Consider the following 26707-nt stretch of genomic DNA (forward strand, 5'->3'; position numbering starts at 1 on the left):
AGGAAATTTAAAAACTATTAATTTTCTAAAAATAACGATTTTAAAAATCACTCGATGAAAAAATTGATAAATATTCCTTCCGGATACACAAAAAAAACTCGCAGATAAGGCTAAAGACAGCTAAAGATAGGTACAATGAATAAAGGAGACGAAGGCGTTGGCCAACTTCAGAATTCCATTATTAATATAATGGAATTCAGAAGTTGGCCAACGCTTTCGAAATCGAGATGAGATTTCAACCATCGCACGATTATGAGTTTGAGTCAATTTTCGTACATTAGCACATACATTCGCCATTTTTAGAGAAATAAAAACCATTATTCTGAAAATAGACCGCAAACTTTTAACTCTCATATGACACTATGATTTTATCTAAATAGAATGTTCCGAAAGCTTGTTTTCGACTTTCAAAAAAGGGAAAAGAGATCTACATGGTGGATTACGATTACGGGTTTGAGTCACTGTATATTCATATGGCTAATCCGTCCCTCGGTCTGTAAGATTTTAGACACGCTATTCACACTTTGTTGAATTAAAAAAAAATTGTTTTAAAAATTTCAAACGTGATAAAATTTTTGAAGAGATGCTTTTTTATATTTCGATTGGTGAAGATTCTATAATTTATCCAGGTACTTACATACGTGGCCGGCATTGTGGGTGAGAGAAAACATCGATCATGAATTCGTTCAATTTATGTACCATGTATGTTGCATAGCAAAGCATTGCTGACAGCAGTAGGCACAATTTTCTTCATATTTTTGGTGTTCCCCAATATAAATTTTAAAGTTTGTTCGGACCAGCCTGGGACACCAATTTCAAGAGCAGCGTTTTGTTGTTAGCAGCTTTAAACTGAAATATTTTTGATTACTTTCTATTTCTTTTCAGGTTCATTTTTGAACATACATTTATAGTTTTCCACCTAATCCTTTCTTTTCTTTATTTTCAGGACAACTGTGGCGCTCGCGATTCCAGTACAGCTATAAATTTTCTGGTTTTGAATAAATGCTTAAAAAAACGAACCCTATATATTGTTTTACCTTACGCTTCTACACTTCTACGAATACTACTTCTTCGTAGCTCTTAAATTCTGCGTCTCTCCACAAATCTGCTCAATTTAATTTTTCACTCTAAACTTTCCAATTCACTTATAACGAATTCGTTTTTAAAACTGAGTTAGTTCCAAACTGACTCTGCAATAAAAAAACGTTTTCAGGTTCACGAATGCGGCAGTTTGTTGGTGTGCGTTATAAAGTGTGCTTTGTTTATATTTGCAATGACAAATGTACAGTGTCGACGTCTGGTGGCGATATTAGTGCTTGGGAGGTTAAATTATTCTCTATCAGATCAGAAGGACCAAGTGCAGTGTGAAATTATAAAAGTTTGAATGAAAATTTCTACTTCATGCTATTTGATTACCTAACACATAGCACACGAAGCTTAGTGCCGCCTACGCGAATATACTCTTCAAAATCAGAATCCAAATTGGATTACGATTCCAATGATACAAAAGCAACAGCAGCAGGTTTTCCATTTTCATATAGCGAATTCGTTTTTGTTCAGTTTCAACCCCAGTGCCGCACTAACTGCTGTCAAAAGGTTTTTTTATTCACTCAGTTTCGCACTCAGTGTCGCACTAGTTCGCCCCGAAAACTGTTAGTTTCGCACTGAGATGTTTCACGGGTTGGCACTCGGGTTCACCAATACAACTATACTGAACTGTCAAGTTCCGAATATTATTTTGGAAAATCTAAAAATAAAGACTATGAAAATGGAAAACCTGCTGCTTTTGCTTTTGTATTATTGGAAGCGTAATCCAATTCGGATTCTGATTTTGGAGAGTATATTCGAGTAGACGGCATTAAGCTACGTGTGCTTTCATTGGGAGGTGAAAATAATGATGGATATTCAGGTGGAATAAATTTCAAAATCAAAATTATGAATGAAAATTTACTTTAACGTATCGAATATTTATTTTATGTGATTAAATAAGAGGATTTTTCCGATATCGCAGAAACATATTGAACGAAAACTGTGTCTAATGATGATTTTATATTATAATAGTAATTATTTGTGGAACAAACAAGAAATGCATCGACAAATGGTTAAGTGAGTGTCAGAACTACATGTGTTAGGTAATCGAACAACTTTTCATTCAAACTTTTATATGTTTACACTGCACTTGGCCCTTCTGATCTGATGGAGAACAATTTACCTTCCAAGCACTAATATCACCACCAGACGTCGACACTGTACATTTGCCGTCGTAAATATAAACAAATCAGACTATATAACGTACACCAACAAACCAACGCATTCGTGAAACTGAAAACGTTTTTTTATTACAGAGTCAGTTTGGCACTAACTCAGTTTTAAAAACGAATTCGCTAATAGTCTCTATTTTTAGATTTTCCAAAACAATACTCGGAACTTGACAGTTCAGTATAGTTGGATTGGTGAACCCTCGTGCGAATCCGTGAAATATCTCAGTGCGAACCCAACAGCTTTCGGGTGGAACCTAGTGTTGAAACTCAGGTTGAAACTCAGTGAATAAAAAAACGTTTTGACAGCAGTTAGTTTGGCACTGGGCTTGAAACTGAACAAAAACGAATTCGCTATTAGCAATAGCAATCTAATAAATATTCAGCTATCACAATTTATTTATTAGCGAATTCGTTTTTGTTCAGTTTCAACCCCAGTGCCGCACTAACTGCTGTCAAAACGTTTTTTTATTCACTCAGTTTCGCACTCAGTGTCGCACTAGTTCGCCCCGAAAACTGTTAGTTTCGCACTGAGATGTTTCACGGGTTGGCACTCGGGTTCACCAATACAACTATACTGAACTGTCAAGTTCCGAATATTATTTTGGAAAATCTAAAAATAAAGACTATGAAAATGGAAAACCTGCTGCTTTTGCTTTTGTATTATTGGAAGCGTAATCCAATTCGGATTCTGATTTTGAAGAGTATATTCGAGTAGACGGCATTAAGCTACGTGTGCTTTCATTGGGAGGTGAAAATAATGATGGATATTCAGGTGGAATAAATTTCAAAATCAAAATTATGAATGAAAATTTACTTTAACGTATCGAATATTTATTTTATGTGATTAAATAAGAGGATTTTTCCGATATCGCAGAAACATATTGAACGAAAACTGTGTCTAATGATGATTTTATATTATAATAGTAATTATTTGTGGAACAAACAGGAAATGCATCGACAAATGGTTAAGTGAGTGTCAGAACTACATGTGTTAGGTAATCGAACAATATGAAGTACAAATTTTCATTCAAACTTTTATATGTTTACACTGCACTTGGCCCTTCTGATCTGATGGAGAACAATTTACCTCCCAAGCACTAATATCGCCACCAGACGTCGACACTGTACATTTGCCGTCGTAAATATAAACAAATCAGACTATATAACGTACACCAACAAACCAACGCATTCGTGAAACTGAAAACGTTTTTTTATTACAGAGTCAGTTTGGCACTGACTCAGTTTTAAAAACGAATTCGCTATAAGTTTACATATTTTTTACGCACACACCCACATTCTTCCACTGACGTTCATCACCAACGTCCTTTTTATGAGGTCGGACCCGACGCAAGATTTCTATATGTTGCTCGGAGGCAGTCGCAGGCTGTGACGCTTGAATCGGTTTTGAAAATATCCAGAAGATCGCGTCGATAACCTATAACTTTGATCTTGGGGTTTCAAGGAGTGCCTGAATCAGCTCAAAAGACATGTTTTTCAGCATGTTTGAAGGTGTTTTGGCTTCAACGCTTGGTTCCATCACATAAACCCTCGTGAGACGGTTCTCAATGATTCATTAAGCTTGAGTAGCTTAAAGTAGATCACACCGAACTCAGTCCACCAGATTCTTAAGCTTGTTTTTCAACCCTTTACATTGAAGACAAATTTACGCGAATTTTTGCGAACTTTTTTCCCCAATCAATCAAAACGAAGTGCGGGATCTCTTGCATAAGAGCGAAAAAAGATAGAGCTTCCCAAGCTTTTGCTGCTAAAAAAATAGGAATTCGCGTTGCTTTGACAGTTGCCTCTGCCACATCAGAAAGTAGCAACGCTTGATCAGACGACACATACTTCATAAGGCTCATTGCACTGCAATTGGCCTGGGTATGGTAAGTTAGGTTGTAATAATTCAGATATCGAGGCTGAATGTTGAAATTGGTTAACAAGAAAAGATTTGAACAATCTTTGATCCGAGAAAAACAATTCAGACGAAACCGGCATGATTCGTTTCAATCGCGAGCCATGATAGTATATGATAGCAGTACACCATATCAACAACCAGGCAAAACATGTGGGCTCTAGATCGTTGAAATTAACCAACAGGGATTCCATTGTTGATTTTCTCAAAGTCAGTCAAGATGAAGTGAATACAAAGTTCCAGAAATACGCACAACACTAGATATGTAGCAGTAAACCGTTTTGATACGAAAACGCGTTATTGTGTGGCATACTGCTTCTACAGTCATTCAGAACAATATGTCAAATGTCATCCGTTCTTTGACACTACAAATCAATAAGCAGTCATGAATATATCAATGAAACAATGAATATATCGATTCTATCATTTGATCACCAAACAATCTCATGAGACTAAGGGTGCTCATACACTGTTTGACCGAAGCCAAATATTTGACTCTTTTTGACAGATAAAATTTGGTCAACGTGTACTGATCAAATATACTCTACACAAAACACGACAAGCAAATATTCAATTATTGGATGTCTAAAATATTTTTTCAGTTTGTTCTTCGAACCTGTCGGTACATGGTGTTTGTTCGGTGTTTGAAATTGTTTACCACTGTTGAAAATTGAAGAGTGGCAAACAAAATAGTGACGGCGCCAGTGGTTGTATGGTTAGCGTAACAGCCTCACAATCCGATCGGCCTGGGTTCAATCCCAGCTGGCGTCGTTGGGATTTTCTGAGGCGAAAAATCTCTGGTTACGTCTTCCTTCGGAGCGGAAGTAAAAGAAGTTGGCCCGGCTCATGAGTTGTTGAGTCTGATAGGTAGGAACAGGTGGAGTCGCCTCCCTGATGTCGGTGATTGGCACTAAAGTGGCGGAAATAGGCCGACGAAAAATAAGCGAAGATAAAAAAAAAAAAAAACAAAATAGTGTTTGTACAAATATCAAATCAAACCTTATCTGTCAAAAAATATCAAATATTTGACCTCCGGGCAAACAGTGTAAGGCCACCTTAATGAACATTACCATAGTAGGGTCAAATTAAGTTGATGATTGACGTACATGGAAATTTTAGTTTTTTGGAAAACTTGGACATGATATTGATATACACTGCATAAAAGAGCGCGAACGATTTTTGTTGTTTTCTTCTTATTAAAATATAAGTCTAATACCTTCTAAGTAATGGCAAGAGAATTGATGAGAATAATAGATAACAAATTAAAATAAAATACATTAGCACGAGAATCATCGATCAATACACTAGATTTTTTTATGTGTTTTTCCGTAATTTTTCACGCGATTTTGTCGCGAATTCAGTGTATATGTTATAAGAAGCTTAAAGGTTTGATTGGTCGTGTCAGGATTATCTGAGATCTTCGCACTTTTCTCTCACACAAACACAAAGGTTTGAAACTGAACTTAGTACTAATGAAATTGTACAAATGATCTACGTTTGAAATGCCAATAAGAAATTCCACGTACGTAAGATAATTGTTTATAAACTTCCAAAAAATTTAGAGCCACCCTAGCGTCATCGCAGCAAACCTACACATTTCGAAACCCGTCCGAATAACAACAATCTGCTCGAATTCCGCTGGCGCACACCACCATATCGTTGCTGCGAATCTTTCCGTGCCGCTAACCTTTTCAAATGGAAGAAAGCCATCGTTCGGTGCGGTCGTTTCATTAGGTGTGCTGCGCGAAAAGGATTCGCTTTGTGCGGAAATGCTTGTGGAGGAGCCACGAAAAAGGGCATTTGAGGGGTAATATGTCAGGACGTTGAGTTTGAAACAGCAACAATATGGATATGGATAAAGATTAGTGGTTAATCGTGAACGGAATATTTCTAGTGAAGTGCACGACTTGGGTTGAACCAGTCGAGAATACATTAGTGTTCGTTTCGAACGAGCGAGCTTCGACACGAGAGAGTGAGAGTAAAAAAAAACAAACGAGAGAGTGTTATTCGAGTTCGTTGCCGAACGCGATTCTCCTGGGGGCGAGAGCTCGAATCGTCCATCGGTTCGTCATACGAGCAGCAGAAGTTAAGTAATGGCGGATGTGATTGGTGCTTAGTGCTTCAGAAAAATGAGTTTTTCGACGTGATAACAGTGTTGAAATGGACCCAGTCTGTAATGCAATGGAGGATCAAAGTGTGGTGAACAGGAATATCTTGATTCCAGGTGAGAACGGATTCATTTGACCCGCGAAATATGGACTCAAAGTGTAGGGAATATTTTCTACGAACAGTGTGAATCCGGGAAAGGTGTTCTGCTTTTACTGCATTCGGGGTTGTGCGATACAAAGAGACACAACTGCTCTGAAGACGGGGAAGTGCTGCCGAACATTTTTTATGGTTAAAGTGGTTCATTGTTCTGGACCATTATCGAACAATTAAACGTGCCTGCTTACGATAATTTGTATGCAATTATAGATTCTGAGGGGAATACACAGAATGTAGGAAGATAGTAAAATATATGGCCAGGTTTTGTTTGAACAATAATAAATGGAATACTCATTTATTTTATTCTATTAATCCAAAACATTTTTTTTTTTTTTTTTTTTTTTTGTCTTTATTAGAGAGATTTTCAGCCTTAGGCTGGTTCATCTCTTGCAACGATGAAGAGGCCTTAAGATCTCTTTCTAGTTTTGGGGATTTCTCCTATTTACAATAAATTTCTTTAGCGATCTCTAGCGGTTCGTTATTCTGTTCATTAGTCCAGTACGTATCCACATTTCGTTGTCATGTCGTTGATTCCATTACACTCGGTCAAACAGACCAGTGTCTTTCAAGAAAGAAAAAACCGCTGTGGTCATGGTTGGTTCGTTTCTCAGGGTATCTCTGATACTCCCTGGGATGTCGTATGTCGATCTAGGGCCCTCGTATTGAGGACAGTGACATAGAACGTGTTCGACTGTCTGGTGTACGCGACATAATGTACACTGAGTTCTGAATTCCTCGCCACCACCCATGTTGTACGAGAATATTGCGTGTCCTGTCCTTAGTCTCGACATTTTTTTCTGCTCTTTGTGCCCCTTGGGGTCTTCCCATTTGGTGATGTCACTTTTGATTTTGCGAAGGAAGAAACTTCTGGTTCCCCTCCGACCGGCGCGATACCATTCTTCAGCCCATTTTTTCTCTATGGCTCTAGAAACCCATGATTTGGAGTCATCTGCGGGAACGCGGTTGGTGAAGAGTGCCTGTCGTCGACCTGATCCTGCGAGTCTATCTGCTTCTTCGTTTCCAGGGACTCCGGAATGACCTGGTATCCAAATAAAGGTGGTGTGCGGTTGTGCGTTTAGCAGGATTTCCTGAATCCATGGGTGTTTGATTGATTCTGATTCAAGTGCAGAGACGATGCTGGCTGAGTCAGTAAAAATGGCGATTGGTCGATTCGATGGTGTTGTTGCTGCGATAAGGACTGCTGCTGCTTCTGCCGAGAAAACTTTGCACGGGTCCGGGAGGCGGTTAGAGGTGACCAGATCAGGTCCTGAGACACCTATACCTACCTTCCCTAGTGCCAATGAACCGTCCGTGTATCGAACGGTGTGGTTTGCATACCGGTTTCTAATCAATTCAAGGACTGCCTTTTGGATGCCTGTCGGGTTGGAACCTGCTCTAAAACTATTTTTGATTGAGTAGTCAGTCTGTATGCTTGGAAGGTTCCAGCCTTTTGTTCCACACCAGTGGACCCTGGACACTGGCGGGAGCTCTTGGCCAGTAGTATCTCTAAAGAGGCGGTTAGCCTCGGTTAGGAGGAACCCCTCCCCGTTTCGTACGGATTTTCTGGAGGCAAAATTGAGTGCTCTATGACATATCACTTTATTGAGGAAGTAGCGAAAGGGGAGTTTGCCGCTCTCCACACAGGCCGCATCACAAGGAGTCGATGGGAGGAGTCCGGATGTTATTTTAATTGCTCGGTGGTAGATAGGTGCTAGCTTGTCCAGAAGGGTATGGATACCGATGATAGTAAGCTCCAGCCCGTAGATAAGTCTGGAATTAACGATCGCGTTCCCGACGTTGAGTCTGGTGTCCCTGTTGGCGTTCACATGCCGACTTGCTAGGGATTTGAGAAGGTTGATGCGACTACGACAATCTTCTTTCACTCTGTCGCAGTGTGGACCGAAGGATAACTTTCTGTCTATGGTTACACCGAGGATTTTTAGCGTGTTCCGCCTTGGAATAACAGTGCCATTGATTTTTATTGGTGCGTTCAGGATCCAATGGTTTGAGTCGCATATGTGTGTGTACTCGCTCTTGGCTGCCGATAGTTGGAAACCGACGGAGGAGGCCCACCGTGCCGCCCACGCCACGGCTTGAGAGAGTTTTCGTCTAAGGGCTTTGACTGTAGCCATTGCAACCATCAATACTACATCATCCGCATAGACGAAAATTCGGATTCCCTTCGGAAGATGCTCAAATACACCGTTCATCTTGATCAGGAAGAGGGTCACGGCGAGGACGGAGCCTTGAGGGACACCCGTCTCTTCGTTGAATGGTCTGGATTTGTGATTGCCGATCATGACTTGAAAGGAGCGTAAGCTCAGGTAACCTTTGATAAAATGTAGCATATGGCCACCAATACCCCAGTTGGAAAGTCGTCGTAGTACCGCTGGTGTCCAAGCTCGATTGTAGGCTTTAGAGATATCGAGAGTTGCCATTTCAACGTGAAGGTTTTCCTTCCTTGCCTCGTCCAATGCTTGAGTTAGCGTAGCCATGTATGTAGTTGTACCACCTCCTGGGCGAAACGCGTGTTGTCGAGGATCTAACAGATTTTTGTCGTATAGATATTGCGTCAATCTACGGTTGACCATCTTTTCCATTACCTTACATGTACAACATGTGAGAGAAATAGGACGGTAATCTTCAGGGACTCGTCCGGTCTTGTTGGGTTTTTTTATGGGAACCACTAAACTTTGCGACCATTCCTGGGGGAACTTGCGTTCAACCCAGATACGGTTAAAGATGTCAAGCAGCCTATTTTTTCCGCGTAAGGTAAGTTTCTCCAAAAGTGGATATCCAACCTCATCTGGTCCCGACGATTTTCCTCTAGCAGTGGTCAAGGCAGTGGCTAGTTCTTGTAGTTGAAACGGCTGGTTCAGGTGCGGGTTGGGATCAATACTGGGTATTTGAACACTGGATATCGAGTCCCGTGATACGTCATTTTTTCTAATGAATTCAGTGGAGTATCCGTCCAGAGCCGATAGGGAATAGAAATATTTGCCTAGTATGTCGGCTACAGCCACTGGTTCCGTAACCGTTCTGTTTGATATGGTGAAGGCAATTCCCTGACAGCTTTTCTTACCGGATAGGGCGTTTACTCGTCGCCAGAGCTCCGTCGAGGTGTTGTTATTATTTACCCCGTCAATGAATTCTTGCCAGCTGGCCGTTTTAGCGTCGCGTATTGTCTGCCTACACTCATTCCTTAGTTTGCGATACATTTCGGTTAGTACTTCTGTGTTTGGATGGCCTTTAGGAAGCCGCTTAACTGCCCTTAGAGCTTTCTTTCTCGCTTTAACAGCAGTTTTGACTTGTGGGGACCACCAACGTGTTGCCTTTCTGCCTGGCGTTTGGCTGGTTCGGGGGATGGCAGTGGTTGCAACATCATATATACTATCCGTGAATTTTTTTATAGAGATCGGGTCAGGATCCCGGTCAAGACGATTCATGAGTTCAATTATGTTATGCTGATACACTTCCCAGTTCGCTTGATCATATAACCAACGGGGTCGCCGGGAGAGTGTAACAGGCTTGCCATCAGAGTGGATGATGATGGGATAGTGGTCGCTTCCCATCGGGTCATTATGAGTCAGCCACAGAAGCCGACGAAGCAGATTACGACTGGTAAAACTAAGATCGATCGAGGTTTCGGTTTGGCCACGTATAAAAGTAGGGGATCCGTTGTTCAGGACTACAAGGCCTAACTCGTCTGTAGCCTCGAGTATGTCGATTCCACGGCGATTTCGGTTATAATTACCCCATTCTTGATGGTGTCCGTTAAAATCACCTAGCAGAAGGACTGGTCCAGTGATTTGCCGCAGTGTGTGGATGAGTTTGTTTCGGAGATTAGGGATCTTTTGGTTGGGCAAGTAGACCGACACAACTGTCACCGGGAAGGGGTGAGTAATTTGCACGGCAACCATAGGTAGATCAGTGTCCAGGTCCACCACCGTGAAGTGGTATGGATGGTGCACGCCAATCGCCACCGAATGATAAATGTTCTGTTGTGTGATGAGTGTCCATTTATATCGCCCGCCGAGAGATTTATTCATTCTGACTACGTCAGCTCTGTGTATTTCTTGGAACGCAAGTACCAGTGGATTGTATTGCTGAACTATCAGTTCAATGTCACCGAGGTTGTTGTAGAAGCCGTTGACATTCCACTGGATTGCCAGCGTAGAACCCGAAGAAAATTTTTCACTGATGTTTTGGCTAGGGGTGGGAAAGGGTGTAGTTTGTTGATAACTGATAGTGGTATCCAAAGGAGGGCAGTTGAGTCGTTCCGAACTTCCAGAGTCATCGTCACGTGGTGTACTCGACCTGCGAGTGGTACCTTTCATTGTTCGGGAGGTGGAACCCGATAGAGCTCCACCGGCAGAAGTAGTACGTGAGGACCCAGCTACCGGCAGAGGTGAAGGGTCCGTAGAGATGGAGGGTAGCAGAGATACTAAAGAAGGCCCAGGGGTTGATAGTTGGATCTTATTACCATTAGCTCTCCACAGATCGTAGGATTTAGCGCATGTCCTGGTATACTGAGGAACGATATTTTGTGCAGCTAGTCTGGTGGATCGTCTTAAAGGTGCTTCAGATTTGTTTTTTTTTTCGGGGATTGCCACCGGGTGCTGAGGGGTGGTCCCTAGTTCCGGTTGGTCCATAGCGTCCGCACTAGGGGGGCCCCAGCTACCCAGGGCTGCATCCGATAACTTGACTCCCACGTTGTCCTGCGAGGAATACGGGGGTAATTCCCGCTTGTCCGTCTCGCTATTTGCAGAAATCTTGACTCCCACGGTGTCCTGCGAGGAATACGGGGACGAAGCCCCCTCGTCCGTCTCGTTTGGTGTTTTCGGGTATCGAGGGTGATCTGCCGGTTCCGGTCCTCCAGAGACTTCCGCACCGGCAGGGCCTCGCCTATCTGAGACACGTGTTTCGTTTGTTGTCGTTTGGTTTTGAGTTTTATCGTTGTTGTTAAAACGGATAGAGCATACATTGTCCTCTCTGCTTGATCGTATAGAATTGTCCACGTTGGTGGTTGTAGAAGCCATTTATTGTTAATCAGTTGTTTGATCTTGTGGGTTCAGCCAGAGAGGACTTATCAAAGAGAGTCGTTTATGAAAGATCCTCCAACAGACCGTAATATGTCGATCCGTCTGAGGAAATGTCCATTTCTGATCTTGACTCGTTTCTTGCTTTGGTCTGTGAGTAGGTGTTACCTTCATCATCAGATATGATGCTAGTAGATTGAGTGTTTCTGGGATGGGTCTTCTTGTCTTGTTTTGCCTTCGCCATTTGCTTTTTCGTAGACTGTTTGTTTTTACCCTCGGAAGGTGGGGAAGCTGTTTTGCTATCGGTCTTTTGAGTATGCCGGGACTTAAGCTCAGTACGTCTGTCCTGTCTAGAGGAGGCCCGGCTTTGACGTCCATCCTTGCTACAGTCCCGTTGGTTCAGTATCCGAGGCGATCGAGATCTTGATCTCTCGCTATGCGTTGATTTTTCGTTGTTGTTACTCTTTTGTTTTTGCTTTGGAATAGCGTCGGTTACCTTCAAGATTTCCATTTCTGTTGATTTCATGGGTAAGTTGTTTCGAGTGCTTGAGCTTGCAACCGGAGGGATAGGAACGTTCGCGGCAGCCAGGACAGTTTTTAATGCTGCAATTTCTTCGTCCTTATCCTGTAGCTGTTTGTCTTTATTCCAGAGTACTTCGAATAGTTCGTCAATTTGACGGTCGCGCTTTTCAGCCTCCTTTCGCATGATCTCTATTTCGTTATCTTTTTTTTCTGTTTCGGCTAAAAAATGGTCGAGCTTAGCGTTGAGTTCAATAAATCGAGCATCGTTCCCTTCTACAACTACTGCAGCTGCGGACTTGGTTCGGTGATTAGCTTCATACGTCCTTCGAGCTGCTGGGTAACCGACTCCTTGGTCCACCATCAAGTGCTGAATGTCGACTTCCTTCAGGTAGATCGGGCATTTTTTGCTTGAAACTGGATGCGTATCGTTCTTGCAGTGTTTACAGTAAGCCTTCTCGTGACACGGCATCTCCGACGTGCTGGCATGATTGCCACAACATACACCGCAGATTTGGCCTGCCGTACATCGCTTCCGAGGGTGTCCATATTCGAAGCAACTATAGCACAGCATTGGCGTAGGGTAGTAAGGTCGAGTACGTGCTCTTATCCAGCCAAAACTTACGCTTTGCGGCACTACCGTCCCGTCAATAGTGAGGATGATAGTTGGGGTCGGAATATTCTTATCTCCGTCCTTGCGGGTGATTCGTCGCAGGTCCTTGATCCCTTGCTCCTTAAGTTCACTGAATAATTCTTCCGTTTCATATTCCGTGGATTCGGGGCAGTAAACCACACATCTACATTGATTGCGGGTGGGGTGATCAGTAATCCTGATTGGGGAACCATCTGGTAGCTTGCTCATCTGTTTGAGTTGATCGATTTGCCGTTTGTTTCGTAGCTTAATAACATAGGAAGTTCCCTTGTTCTCAGGGTATCCTTCCTTGATTTTGATGCCGAGGAACGCCTCAACTGCTTTTCTGATTTCAAAAGGCCGCTTAGGTAAGGCTTTATTTACTCCCTCAAGTCGTAGTACACGTATCTGACCATAGTCCCCACTGGAATCACCCCATTCCGGAAAGCTTCGTCCGGCGAAAATTCCATCAACTCGGTTTCCTGACCCAGGGTCCCCTGGATCCCCGTAAGGGGGTAAGGGGGGGAAACCCCCCCGTTGCATGCCGGTAGGTTTGACTTGATGTGTTTTTTATAATCACTCGATCCCGACAACAGTCACTCACGACGAAATATATTTTTAATTCGGATAAATCTTCTACTACGGACTATTAAGGTAATCCACCATACATAAATGACGATCGATTGATGCACGTGTTTATGTTTCTTTTCACTTTTGCTCTTTGCTAATTTATCTGTTGTTCTATTCACAACCGTCCCTATTGTTCATTCATACTATTCACCGATGGAGAATAGAAATTGTTACCATGGCGTGCTGTCGCAATAGAATCAGACAAAATCACTTTTACGTTCGAGTCCGTGGAAATACTGTCGAGATTCCACCGTTAAAAGGAAACTGATAGGTCCAAGTATCACTTTCTAAAAAAAGTGATCAGAGAAAAACTTCGTATTCGCACGATTTTCGCGAAAAGACTTCACCGTAAAAAAACGCGTGTTGTCGCGGCGAAACCAAGCTAGCGAGTGTGATCCAAAACATTTTGTCGGTTCTGTTGTTTACCTTATTCAATTGAAACAAAACAAAGTTTAACGATAGTTTTGAACAAATTATATGCATAAAATACGAAGAATGTAGCGAAGTTTATGCAGTTTGTTTCGAAAGCTTCTGAACCATGACATAAATGTATCGTTGCCTTTTGATATCAAAATTAATATTCATAGATTTTATTACTTTGAATTCACCATAAAAATCGATTCGCTCAGTTTGGAAAGAATTAGTAACTATCCGCGTTTGTATGATTGCTTCATTACGTTTTTAATAGACTAAAATATTCGAAACAGAATAAAATGGCTTACTAATTATGAAACTAACATTAATTTTACATGAATCACAGCAAGTTATTGTTCAGTTCATACTACTTATTTGGCCTGTTTTCAACCATGTTGGAATTTCGCGCAGACAAAACTGATCTTTCAATTCGTACAACTTTTTCATATGATTTTTTAACTGAAAATTCGTTTCATAGGGTCAATTCCCGCAATTTCTGGCTGGTTTTGATCTGGTGAATAATCTGATCAGCCCAAAATCTGAATCCACTGTCGAGAGAACCATGCTTGAGCGCCCAGCTTATGTTCATTGAAACATTTTCCTTTTGGAATAATCAGTCGAAAAAATACACTAATTTCATGGATACGCAACTGAGTTTATAACGATTTTCTTTTTGTGATACTTTCTGGAAACACAAAATATATATAGCAATCGATAGAGAATAAGTTTGTTTGCGGATAGAGCGAGTCTTCGCAATGAGAGGAATTCAAAATTTTCAAAGTTCAACGAGAAATGAAATTTTACACATTGATGGTATCGACAGTATTACAGTCATTATTCTTATTTTCATAATTAAATTAAAAGTATACAAATCACGATTGGTCATGAAAAGCCGTAAAATATTTTTGAAAATCGACTATTCCAGATTTTGTGGAACTATCCCTTACCAGCTTACCGTGGCCGAGTGTTTAGCATCACACATCGTACCGGGGTTGTGGTTCGATTCCCGTTCTGGCTGGGGGAGATTTTCCGTCAATGAAAATTCTTCCAATCTGCCTCGCCATACAGAATACATTGAAGGGGTGTCATTTGGAACTAAAATCTCAACTAGGAATTTATAAAAAAAATACACGAGTAATACGCCGAATACGGCGAAGATTCTCTGGGCATGTTAGTGTCTTTAAAGAAGAATAAAAAGAACTACCTTATAAAATCTTTCCAACGCACCTTAGAAATCAGCCATTATGATAATTAATGCCACGATGAAGTTTAGTGCGGTTACCCGTGCTCTATTTAACATAATATAAATTAGCGACATTTAAATGATGATTTATTATAAAATGGTCCATTATGACTGCATTCACCAAAGTAAGTTACTGCCTTTTTTCGTGGACATATACATGATGATGTAGCGTTATGCATTCATTTTTTACTTAATTCGGAAGATTTCGTTTGTTATACAACCGCAGGTGAATAGAATGAATGTCTAATGTGTTAATTGTTCCACCGCCTTGTGAATCTCTTCCAAAATTTCACGTATTTCTACACCTTTTTGATTAGGAGCATCAATGTCGGGTCGAATACTAGTTATTTCGGATACATAGGTTGCAGAAAAACTTAAAGCAATAGAGAACCGCTGAAACAGCAGTAGTGGATATAGCTCATTTTGTCTCCTCTATTTGTCGCAATTTGTTATTATGTTATTTTTTTTCGTTATTTCAACACCGTTTTTGTTTTTTTCTATTTTTTTGCGATTTAGAAAATAGCTTTTGTGCGTTTGGCTTTGATTCCACGGGATATTTATTCCTACTCAAGCTGTAATATTTCCTCAATTTCCTTATGCGTATTTTTTAACTTTCATAGATAACGTGAACGAGACACGTGGTTTGGCACTTGATCCTCGACCATTCGTCAAGTTTTCTACATTTTTGTATCAAAAAAACAAAAAGTAGGTTATATCTGTGATAACCGCATGGTGGACGTAAGACTAAAGGTAATATTATACTATCCGACGCGTAGCTTAACGGGCACGGCACGTTTCATGCAAGACAAGTATTATTGCGTGTGTTTTTCAAGTGTGTATATATAGCGAGGTGGATCCGGTCATACACAGCACGTTTAAAACAAATGCATGAAGAAATTCTCGAAAAGAGTATTTTGCCGATATGCTCGTACGTGCTTGAGCTCGTACCACACGATCGAGTAGCCACATACATAATCAAGTGCCGAATTTCATGGTATGGGTGCGTTCGTCGTTCTTCGGTTTGGCATCGGTTCAACTGACGCACCAGTAACTACGCTTGGCTATAGTGTCGACAACGATAACAAACAAATATTTTCGCTCCATCTGTGCTGCCGGCCCGTACTGAGAAACCGCTATGTCTGATAATATGATGTATTTGTCGGCCGGTGCCGGTACGTGCCACCCACGCTACGTGCTGGATAATATAAAACCACCTTTACGTTGAAATGGTAACCATTTATTTGAAGTTGATTGAATGAATGAATGAAAAAATATTTTGAAAGAACACTAAAGGTTTTTCTTGTTAGTGTTTGAGTGTATGAGTATAATTATGGAATTATTTAAGCAGGGATACACATGCAATTCAACACATTTGAGCTTGTTGGTGGTCCTGAATAGAACCGAGGCGCCTACATTTTGTGTCCATGTTCTGGAACAAATATTCCGTTCGTCAAAAATGCAAGCGAGTTAAAAGCGAGTTAAAAAGTACTCAGCTTACATTTATCTGCTATGACGATTTTTCTAGGCACTTTGATTTCATGTCCGTGTTCGGGAACACATATTCTGTTCACCAACAATGCAAGCGAGTAAAAAAGTACTCAGCTCGCGTATATCTGCTATGACGATTTCCCCAGGTGTTTTGATTATGTGTCCATGTTGGGGAACACATTCCACATTCCATTACCACAAAAGCAAGCATCGTCAAAGAGTTAAATAGTTATGATATAAATAGTTTGCTTTCAAAGCAATTTTTGAGCTATTAAAACAAGTTTTTAGATCAATAAATTACAAGCATATAACGCGTAGACATTTTATCTTTCTGATGAAGTGGTTATCATGTCATTTCATTCAGTTGATTAGGATATCTCTTCAAAATCGCTCAAAATCATGTTGGTCCGGCGTAACGCTCTCATTTTCGAAGCATTGAACTTACACCCCATTATAAAAATGGAAGATGTAGTCAAAATTGAATTGGATGAGAGAACACAGAAATAGTTGATTATTTCTCCCAATCATAATTTGATTCATCCGAAAATAAATCGATGAGCTAAAGTATATTGTTCCCCATTCGTTGAGTACGGAGAAATATAGTTGAAAGATGATCCAGAAAATATTTTTTTTAATTTTTTTTGCTAGAAAAAGCGATGAAATTTAGTGTAATTTTTGATTATCTTTCGATTGATATGGACCAAACTTTGCATTCAATAGCCTTAGATCATTTTTGGTTCAAAATGCGAACATTTGATTTGCTCCTTTATCCCATAATTATAGATTTTTCATTTTCAGTAATCACATTAGGTGTTGGACGCTTATGTGTATCATCGTTCAAATCTTTTGTTTCCCTCGAACCATTGAAACCAGTTCAATACTTGGGATTTGTATCAACAAAAATGATCAAAAAAATTTTTGAACGAATCAATCATTTTGATTGCACTTTTACAAACTCTGAAATAAAATATTTTTGCTGCTTCTTCATATATTTCTGACCGATGTACGACCCCACTATCACTTCATGAGTTATAATACGGGTTTTGCTGGACGGGCAATTATTAAACCTTGGTGAATAACATTATCCAATCTCCAGACATTCCATCTGTAGTAATGATGATTTCAGATTATTTTAACATCGAGTCTCTCTCGTGGTGTGCTTGCATATCACAAGGCGCTAAGACAGCAGAGCAGAGTAGTGAAATTACTCGATGCTCCATCGAGGCGTTTGCATTTGGTCCGGACTTTTAAAAGTAAATCGTACGCGAAGGGGTTCAGACGAATGAGATTAGTTGAAAGAGCGGGATATTGCCGACGAAATTGAGTATCGTTGGAAGTTTTGAACGATTAACAGTTCTGCTGAAAAATTTAAAAGGTAACACAGTAAAACTTTTTTTTCAATTCAATTTTATTTTTCAACATAATTGCCTTCGAAGGCGATACAGCATTATAGCGATCTTGCAACTTTTCGATACCGTTTTATAGTATTCTTTCGGTTTTTCCAAAATAGGCCTCAGTTTCGGTAATCACTTTATCATCGGTCTTAAATTTCTTGCCAGCGAGCATTCTCTTCAGGTCTGCAAACAGAAAATAGTTGCTGGGGCCAGATCTGGAGAAAACGGTGGATGCGGAAGCAATTCGAAGCACAATTCATGCAATTTTGCCATCGTTTTCATTGATTTGTGATTTTTCCATTTTTTTTTCACAATAACAAAAGTTACTTCACTCTCAATGCTGTAATTCACGAACCAATCGACCGATTGCTGTAAAATTTTGACACGTATTCATTGAAAGATGGTGCTTTGTGATAGTCAATTAGATTTTTGCAAGAGGCGCCATCTAGACGTCAACCTTATGAACTTTTTAGCCGAACTGGGCAATTCAATGTCGTTTGAGGAGTTTGCTGTTTTAGGGGTAATGTCCAGTAAATATTTCAATTGTAAGCATATATTTGAAGAAATCAACATTTAATTTTTTAATTAATTATATTTTCAATTTAAAATTTCATCAGTTTCCACTGAATTTGAAAACCGTGCATCTGGCAGCACTGTCCCGTCCGATGGAAGGTTTCTCTGGGCAAGATGGTGTTGGTGCAGGGTGCTGTATACGTTTATCAAGAGGAATGGACTATTTTTTCAGCGACGAGTGAAGAATCGTCTGTGTATGGGTTATTTTCTTCGTTCGCGGTTCTTCCCTCGTCTGCTGCTGCTTCGACTGGTTTCGAGCGGTGACCGACCGTTCCATCAGCATGAAAAATAACGATTGCAAATGATGGTTCACAATCCGATGTTTATTTCTTGCTCGTTGCAGAATTATATTTTTTGATTTCCAAGTTTTTGGCCAATGGACCGCTGCGGGAAACTGCTCAGGTAGGTGAAATAAAGTGCACCGCGATGTGCCGAATCTGCTGGGACCAACAATTGACTAACTTTCATTCCGTTTTTTCCAGGTTTTGACCCGGGAATTGGAGCATTTAAATGTAAGTTGAATGTATACAAACGGCATTTTCCGCGCTTGTTCGGTTCAAAATATTTTGTTTAGGATCACACACGTGCTCGGCGAACTGTCAAATTCTTCGTACGGAGCAGCAAGTGCTGTTGTGACTCGTGAGACTTGACGGACAGACTTTGAAACGAAGAAGCAAGGAAGTAGAAAATTACCGAACGACAACAACACAACGGAGTGTGGAGTACTGTGTGTGACCTTGACCTTGTCCTAGAGGAGACTGCCGCCAGACGAGCCTCCCAACATCGTCATTCGGAGTCTGGTGGCGATTGCAAAGTTCATTGACTTATATTGGTTTTGTTTTGATCTTGTTTTTCTTTCCCCCTTCCCCGCCGATGACCGATTTTAGATTTTGCCCCGCCGTTTGGATTGGACCGGCCAGGAGCATCGTCAAACGTTAGATGAGTTGGTAAGTACCGTGTGTGCATTTGGAGGGATATTTTTGGACAGCACAAGCATTTAGACTACATCCTCCAGACCTATCAGACATCCCCGATGATGATAATGAATCACCGCGCGAAACCGACCGACCACTTTCAATTTCGTTTTGCGTTCTCGCTCGCACACAGACACACGTCCGGGCACCGCTGCTGCCTTTGTTCGGCGCTCGTGCGTACTTCTGCGCTGCATGATGCCGTGGCGTTTCGCCTCTGGTCGATTCGATTCAAGGACGTCCGGTCGTGTGTTTTCGATTCCGGGGACATTTTCGGGACCGTAGATGACCATAGAATGTTTTTGTTTTACCTTTTGAAGATAATCATAGTTGACCAGAAATGAGAATGACTTTTGGTGAAATATTACCAACCTGGTCCAAAGTTTTCAGAATCAAATTTTCAGCCGGGAGTTAACCCGGAACATCCGGTAGAATGTTAAATTTGCGATTAAGCTTTATATTGGATGAAAACTGCCCAAACAGTTACAATTCAGTATGCAGATGCTCACAAATGTCGAAATTCATTACAAAATCACTTTTCCGTGGTCAAAAGTGGCCAGGAACTAGAATTTTCCGGGTTCCGGCGCTCACATCGTTGTAGCGCTTGTATCGATTTTTACATTGCAGTGCGGCAGCCATCTTGAATGTGACACACGAGAACTGCTCGAATAATTGGAAATCAGCGGCGATGGATGATGTTGTTGCTGGACGTGGCCCCATGACCGATGTTCCTCGTTTGGCCAGATTACTCCGCTGATGGTGCTTGTTCTGTTCGGAGTTTAGCACATTTGAACGGTTGATTTAGTTTGTTTTCTCTATCGCGCACTCTGTACGAGGGCGCTAGTGGGAACGTTATCGCGCATTGGGTGAATTCTTTTTTTTTTTTTGATATTATAGTTTTTGATATAGTTTGAGAGCGAATGTATATTTTTTCAATATTTTGATAATAGATGAAACAACTTGCTTGAGGCGAGTGTTTTCAGTTCATTAAAATGTTGATATGTGGAAAACGTATATTCGCGGCATTTAATAACAGTTTGTTACTTGAAAAAAAACATCCAACGTACAATAAAAATTTGTGAAATTCATTCTGCGACGCCATTTTAGCAGAAACATATTTTCTTGCCTCCGCACTTTGCTTGCTGTGGCTGTTGTATCGTCATTGCCAATCACCAACGAAAACAAACACACTGAAAGCAAGCAGCAAATTTCCGAGAGCGATGTGAAGTGCGAGAGGGAAAGATGCGATCGATGTGTGGTGGTTCTCTTTTCGTTCTTCTCTAACTCCGTATCGGTGCCGTTGGTTGCTCGCAAACCGTTTCTCCTGCCGTTGTTTTTTTGGACTTGGTAATCGACTTATCTTGCATATTTATTGATACTACCGAAAGGAGTTATGGTTCTTCAGGGATAATTTCAGGTTAATTTTGAAGGTCGACATGAAATGGTTTGTTTACAAAAAAAATGAGGGATAATTATGCATTTGGGTATCGCGAGCGGTTTTTTTATTCATTCAAAACAACTGGGACCACACTTTTGTTAGCACTGTTTCAAAAATAACAAACAACTGAACAATGTTACGGATTTCATTGAATTGCATAAAGATTAACCCACACGAGAGATTTGTGTCATCATTCATAATGCGACGGTTGTGAGTCGCCAATTCGAGCACTACTGCTCGACTGGCTGCTACCACTACGAGCGAGCGAGCGAATGGGTGAATGTTATTGCGAGAGAAACATAATACCAACGCAAATTTACTTGGTGGTGTGAAAAAAACATATAAATGGGGCTACATTGGCAGAGCAAAATGCATTGAGGTTATTTTCCTCGTTCACTTTCAAGAATCTGCACTAGAGATGACTTTCTGGCTTGTTTCAAAATGTCAGGATTGCACAAAAGAATTTTACGCGGGTTTCTTTCGTTTTGCGGTAGCCTGTGGTAGCTAGGTTAGGGTAACTGGCGAGGGAATCTATATTTAATGCTACTTTTCTTGCGGTATGTCTCGAAAAATAGGCTTGCGAGAGATATCATAAAATTTTTACCTTGTCTCAATCAAGGCGTGTAGAAGTATATCCTAAGGTGGGCCAACTTGCTAAAACCACTCTTCAGCCATCTTGGAAGTCTACTGTGTTTTGTTTGTAAACAAAACACAATACGCTTGTGCTCAAGCTCGCTCGTGATCAGTCTGTCTCTTTCACACTTCAAGGAAAAAATTCCCCTTCTGCTTTCTTCCGTACTGTTTTCATATACCGCTCCCCTAACCAAGTTAGTGACGAAACGGCCTCACCTAGTACCATAGACCCGTCTTGGTCTCAATAAGATCAAATATCAAACATCAAGAAATTACCCATCCTAGGTAATATAATAACTGACTAAGAAACTTGAAAATCTCAACTTTGCATCCGCCCTGTAGATTATTACTTCTTCTTCAATGGCACTAACGTTCCTAGAGGAACTTCGCCGTCTCAACGTAGTATTACTTGCGTCATTTTTTATTAGTACTTAGTTGAGATTTCTATGCCAAATAACACGCCTTGAATTAGAGATGGGCAAAACGATTCATCTCAGTGAGCGGCTCAGAGCCGTGCGTTCAATGAAAAGAGCCGGCTCATTTGAGCGGCTCAACGGTTCTTTTCAAGAAATGGTTTATTCGGATATGTAAAGAATGGAAGACATAAAAAATAAGGTTTAAAACAGTAATCAGTAATAGTATAGTGTAATAAAAATATTACTTTACTGAAGGTTTTCTCTGATATATTTCCATCACAATAATCTTTTTTATTTTTTTTATTTATAAACATTATCTTTTCAATGTTATCTGATGAAAGTCTATTACATCTTTCACTGCAAACCTGTCCTGCTTTCGGAAAAACTCGCTCACATGGTACTAAAGTCATCGGAATACATAATATTTTCTAAAAAAAGTAGAGCCGCGGAGAGATAAATTTCCTTTCATTCCACCAAAGCTAAGGGTCGTTTATTCTCAGCAAATGTGGTTCCACTAAATATTTATCTACAATAGATATTGCAACAGCTTTTGGATCATGTGGGGATCGAAGATTGCCAGCCAATGTATCAAACTCCTCCCATACAGATGACCGCGCTTCACCACCAACGATTTGTAGTAGTTTCGTAGGCGTGTATTCTATGGATGTCATTTTTAACGTCCTTATCAACGACTAATGTACACAGTTGTACTTTCTGTTATCCCCAAAACCTTGCTGCTTGAAGCGAGGATCTAGCAGTATTGGTTAGGCTACTAATTCGCCTGACTCAAGATTTGTAAAAAACATTACCAGCTCCGAAATCATTTCATTACAGAGCTTTTTTAAAATCACTAGAACTGATTGCTATTGATCCATATAATGTTGGTCATGTCGAATTATCAGTCGGGAGAGTATATCAGTTTTCGATAACGACACAGTTTTCTCCCCGCTTTACATCCCAACATTTTTTAAAATGTTTGGAATGTAACTTGCACTTTACATAAATAACAGTGTCCTACTAGTCAAGCCCTTTCAATTGATACCCGTATTTATGGGGTTTCGACAAAAATACGTAATCCGCCAAAATTTACAACTATACAAATAGCTAAAAAAACCACTTAAAAACCAGCATGGGAAACATATTTCTTCCGCACTGCCGCAGGCCACGGTGCGTCAGAACGAGCGTACGATCCACGGTTCCAATAAGCCGGCTCTTAAAAGAAACACGGTTCTTTTTTGAACCGTGGTTCTCAAATGAACGGCTCTTGAATGAACCGCGGTTCAAAAAAGAGCCACGGCTCATAAAAGAACCGTGGGTCTTTTCTGAACCGTGGTTCATTTAAGAGCCGTTCACTCGAGAGCACTCATAATCGTACGCTGGTTGAAATCTCTACTCGATTTCGAGGGCGTTGGCCAATTTCCGAATTCCCTCATTAGTATGGTATCCCTTGTTCATTGCAACTATCTTTAGCTGTCTTTAGACTTATCTAGAGTTTTTTGGTGTATTCGGAAGGAATATTTATCATTTTTTCATCAAGTGTTTTTTTTTAAATCGTTATTTTTGGAAATTTAATGATTTCTAAATTTCCTACTGGGATTGATGTGGAGGAATATCAATAGCTTTTGAGCAATTGTAATGTAACCATGTACGAACTTTATATGTCTTGAGCTCTGGGACTTGAATCCTCGATTCCAATCCATTTTTCATATTTTCCTTCATGATGTTCAAGAAAACATTCTGATCCAATACACCATCGATGAGAACCAAACTGCCCATTAGAGTGCCAATGAAAATGGCCATTTCGACTTTTCAAAGCGAACTTGATTAAAAATTATGATTCCCATGAAAAACTACCCTATGCAAAATATCAGCTCAATACTGACAATACTGACTTCATTTACTAGTGTCGCATAGCGGTCAAAGTTTGAGTTTTTTAAAAAACGAAAAATCACCCAAGGGGGGAGTAAAGGAAATCGGGGTTTTTGAAAAAAAAAATTGATGGCAAATGTCTTCAAATTGTATGGAACGTCGAGATCTACTGTCATCTCGGAAAATTTTTATTGTCAAAAATCGACGCTCTGGGACTTCGGAATACGAGGCAAAACGTATGGTTTAGGGTGCCAATGAAAATCGTCATATTGATTTTTCATACGGGATTCCCTGCGAAATGTTGATTTGCACGATAAAATACTCTCTGCAAAATATTGGCTCATACGGACTTCATTTACTATTGTCGCAGATCTCAAAATTTGAGTTTTCTGAAAATCGAAACATCGAAACAGTCCTAGAGTGTCGATTTTTGGCAATTTTTTCCGAAATGACAGTAGATCTCGACGTTCCATGCAATTTAAAGACATTTGGAATCAAAAAATGTTTTTCGAAAACCCCGATTTCCTTTACTCCTCCCTTAGGTGATTTTTCGTTTTCCAAAAAACTCAAGCTTTGACCGCTGTGCGACACTAGTAAATGAAGTCCGATTGAGCTAATATTTTGCATAAGGAAGTTCTTCGTAGGAATCAAAATTTTTAATCAGGTTCGCTTTGAAAATTCGAGGGTCACTTTTTTCCATACATCCATTGGTACTCTACTGCCCATACATGTACCCTCATACCATCCCTCAACCACCACCATAATTAAACGTTGTTTTCACTTTTTTTTTACGTTTCATTCATCGTTGACTTCGTCCATACGAATCGATAACCATCGGAACCAAAAATAACAAATTAGGACCCATCTATGGAAATAACATCTTATCAGACACTGATGTGTTTCATGCTGTTTGGAATAATCAAATTGGAGTTACTGATTTTTTTTTTGCTGAGAAACGGGTTGTCCCTCTGTGCTTGGGTATTCAAGTTGCCCTTCCTAGGCACATTACAAACTTTTTGTTTGCTCAATTTAGTTTTCATCGATGGTGTAATGGATCAAAATGTTTGTGTGAACATCCCGAAGGAAAATATGGAGCAAAGTGTCAAAAAAATGTGATGGAATCGAGGATTCAAGTTTTGCCAAAACAATGACCCAGAGCTCAAGACATAAAGTTCGTACATGGTTACATTACAATTGCTCAAAAGCTATTGATATTCCTCCACAATCTTCCGACATCAATCCCAGTAAAAAACTAAGGAAGTTATCTGTGTAGGAAATTTAGAAACCATTTAATTTCTAAAAATAACTATTTTAAAAAACACTTGATGAAAACAATGACAAATATTCCTTCCGAATACACCAAAAAACTCGTAGATAAGGCTAAAGACAGCTAAAGATAGTTGCAACGAACAAGGGATAACATACTAATGATGGAATTTGGAAATTGGCCAACGCCTTCGAAATCGAGCAGAGATTTCAACCAGCGTACGATTATGAGTTTGAGTTAATTTTCATACATTAGCACATACATTCGCCATTCTTAGAGAAATAAAAACCATTATTCTGAAAACAGATAGCAAGAAGCAAGTACTTGTACTTAGGTGCCTAATCCTTTCAATAATCTTCGACATACCAAAATGTAAAGGGTGTGTCACATCAAATTGCATCACGGAAAAAACGCTGTAGAAATTTAATTTTTAGGAGTTATATCTTCAGCTTCCGCTTATAATCAGATAAGAGTGTATAGATCACGTTGGCCATGCTTCACTGTCAATTTTTCGTAAATTTGGAAAAATGTCGTCGAACGAAAAAGAGCGTCGTGAATTAATCCTGTGCACTCATTTCGAGAATCCGGAGTTGTCACATCGGGACATCGGTAAGATGCTGGGAATCGTCCAATCCACGGTCAGCAGAGTACTAAAACGATACTTCGGTAACCTAACCATCGACCGGAAGGTGAAGAACGGCAAAAATGGATGCTCCGTCAGTGAAAAAGATCACAAGCGCCTAGTTAAGCAGTTTAGACGTGACGTCAAGTTCATTCGTCCAGTGGACCAAGCAGCGGGAGGGCCTGCGTACATACAAGGTTCAGAAGGCTCCTAACCGCGACGAAAGCCAAACATGGTGGGGAAGACGCGAACCCGGAAGCTGTACACCGAAATGCTGACGAAGCCGCATTGCCTGGTAATGGACGACGAAACCTACGTCAAAGCGGACTTTCGTCAGCTGCCGGGCCTGTTGTTCTTCTCCGCAGAGGACAAATTCAGCGTTCCGGAGGAGATTCGCAAGCAGAAACTATCCAAGTTTGCCAAAAAGTATATGGTGTGGCAAGCGATCTGCTCTCGCGGAAAGCGGAGCGCCCCCTTCGTGATGACCGGCACGGTAAACGGGCAGGTTTACCTTAAGGAGTGCCTACAGAAGCGCTTACTACCACTATTGAAGCAGCATGAGGGCCCGACCATCTTCTGGTCGGATCTCGCTTCGTGCCACTATTCAAAGGACGTGTTGGAGTGGTACGAAGCCAACGGGGTCACCTTCGTGCCAAAGGAACTGAAACCGCCCAACGCGCCGGAGCTTCGCCCAATAGAGAAATATTGGGCGATTATGAAGCAGGCCCTTCGGAAGAACCCAAAAGTTGTCAAATCGGAGGCGGACTTCAAGAGAAAATGGATTTCTGTTCAAAAAAAACTACAACTTGACGTTGTACAGAACCTTATGGACGGGGTAAAGAGGAAGGTGCGAGCATACGGGCTTGGGCTCGAAGTATGAATAAAAAGAAAATGCCAAAAGTTGTTTAATAGTTTTTATTTTACTGTCTAAAATTTTCAAAAGGATCGGTCTACTGGGCGTATTTCTACAGCGTTTTTTCCGTGATGCAATTTGATGTGACACACCCTTTAGGTAAACCATTAGGTAATGCAATATTGTATGCAATATGCAATAATCATCGAAAATACAAGAAACATGTATATGATCATTTTTATCTCGAATTTTGCAAGTTTCAGTTA

The 26707-nt window shown here is 40.5% G+C and overlaps 1 protein-coding gene across 2 annotated transcripts in view; it reads left to right on the plus strand.

Moving 5' to 3' along the window:
* The first annotated feature begins 5882 nt into the window (after positions 1–5882).
* Positions 5883–26707, plus strand: part of LOC129774855 (PH-interacting protein) — a 37346-nt gene continuing 16521 nt past the window's right edge. For both annotated transcript variants that reach the window (XM_055778870.1, XM_055778871.1), the window contains exons 1-4: positions 5883–6400; positions 18716–18774; positions 18855–18884; positions 19260–19319. In XM_055778870.1, coding sequence (XP_055634845.1) covers positions 6337–6400; positions 18716–18774; positions 18855–18884; positions 19260–19319 — 213 coding nt within the window. In that variant the 5' untranslated portion in view covers positions 5883–6336. The remainder of the gene's footprint in view (positions 6401–18715; positions 18775–18854; positions 18885–19259; positions 19320–26707) is intronic.

This window comes from Toxorhynchites rutilus, chromosome 3, assembly GCF_029784135.1.
Source record: "Toxorhynchites rutilus septentrionalis strain SRP chromosome 3, ASM2978413v1, whole genome shotgun sequence".
In the NCBI taxonomy this organism is placed as follows: domain Eukaryota; kingdom Metazoa; phylum Arthropoda; class Insecta; order Diptera; family Culicidae; genus Toxorhynchites; species Toxorhynchites rutilus.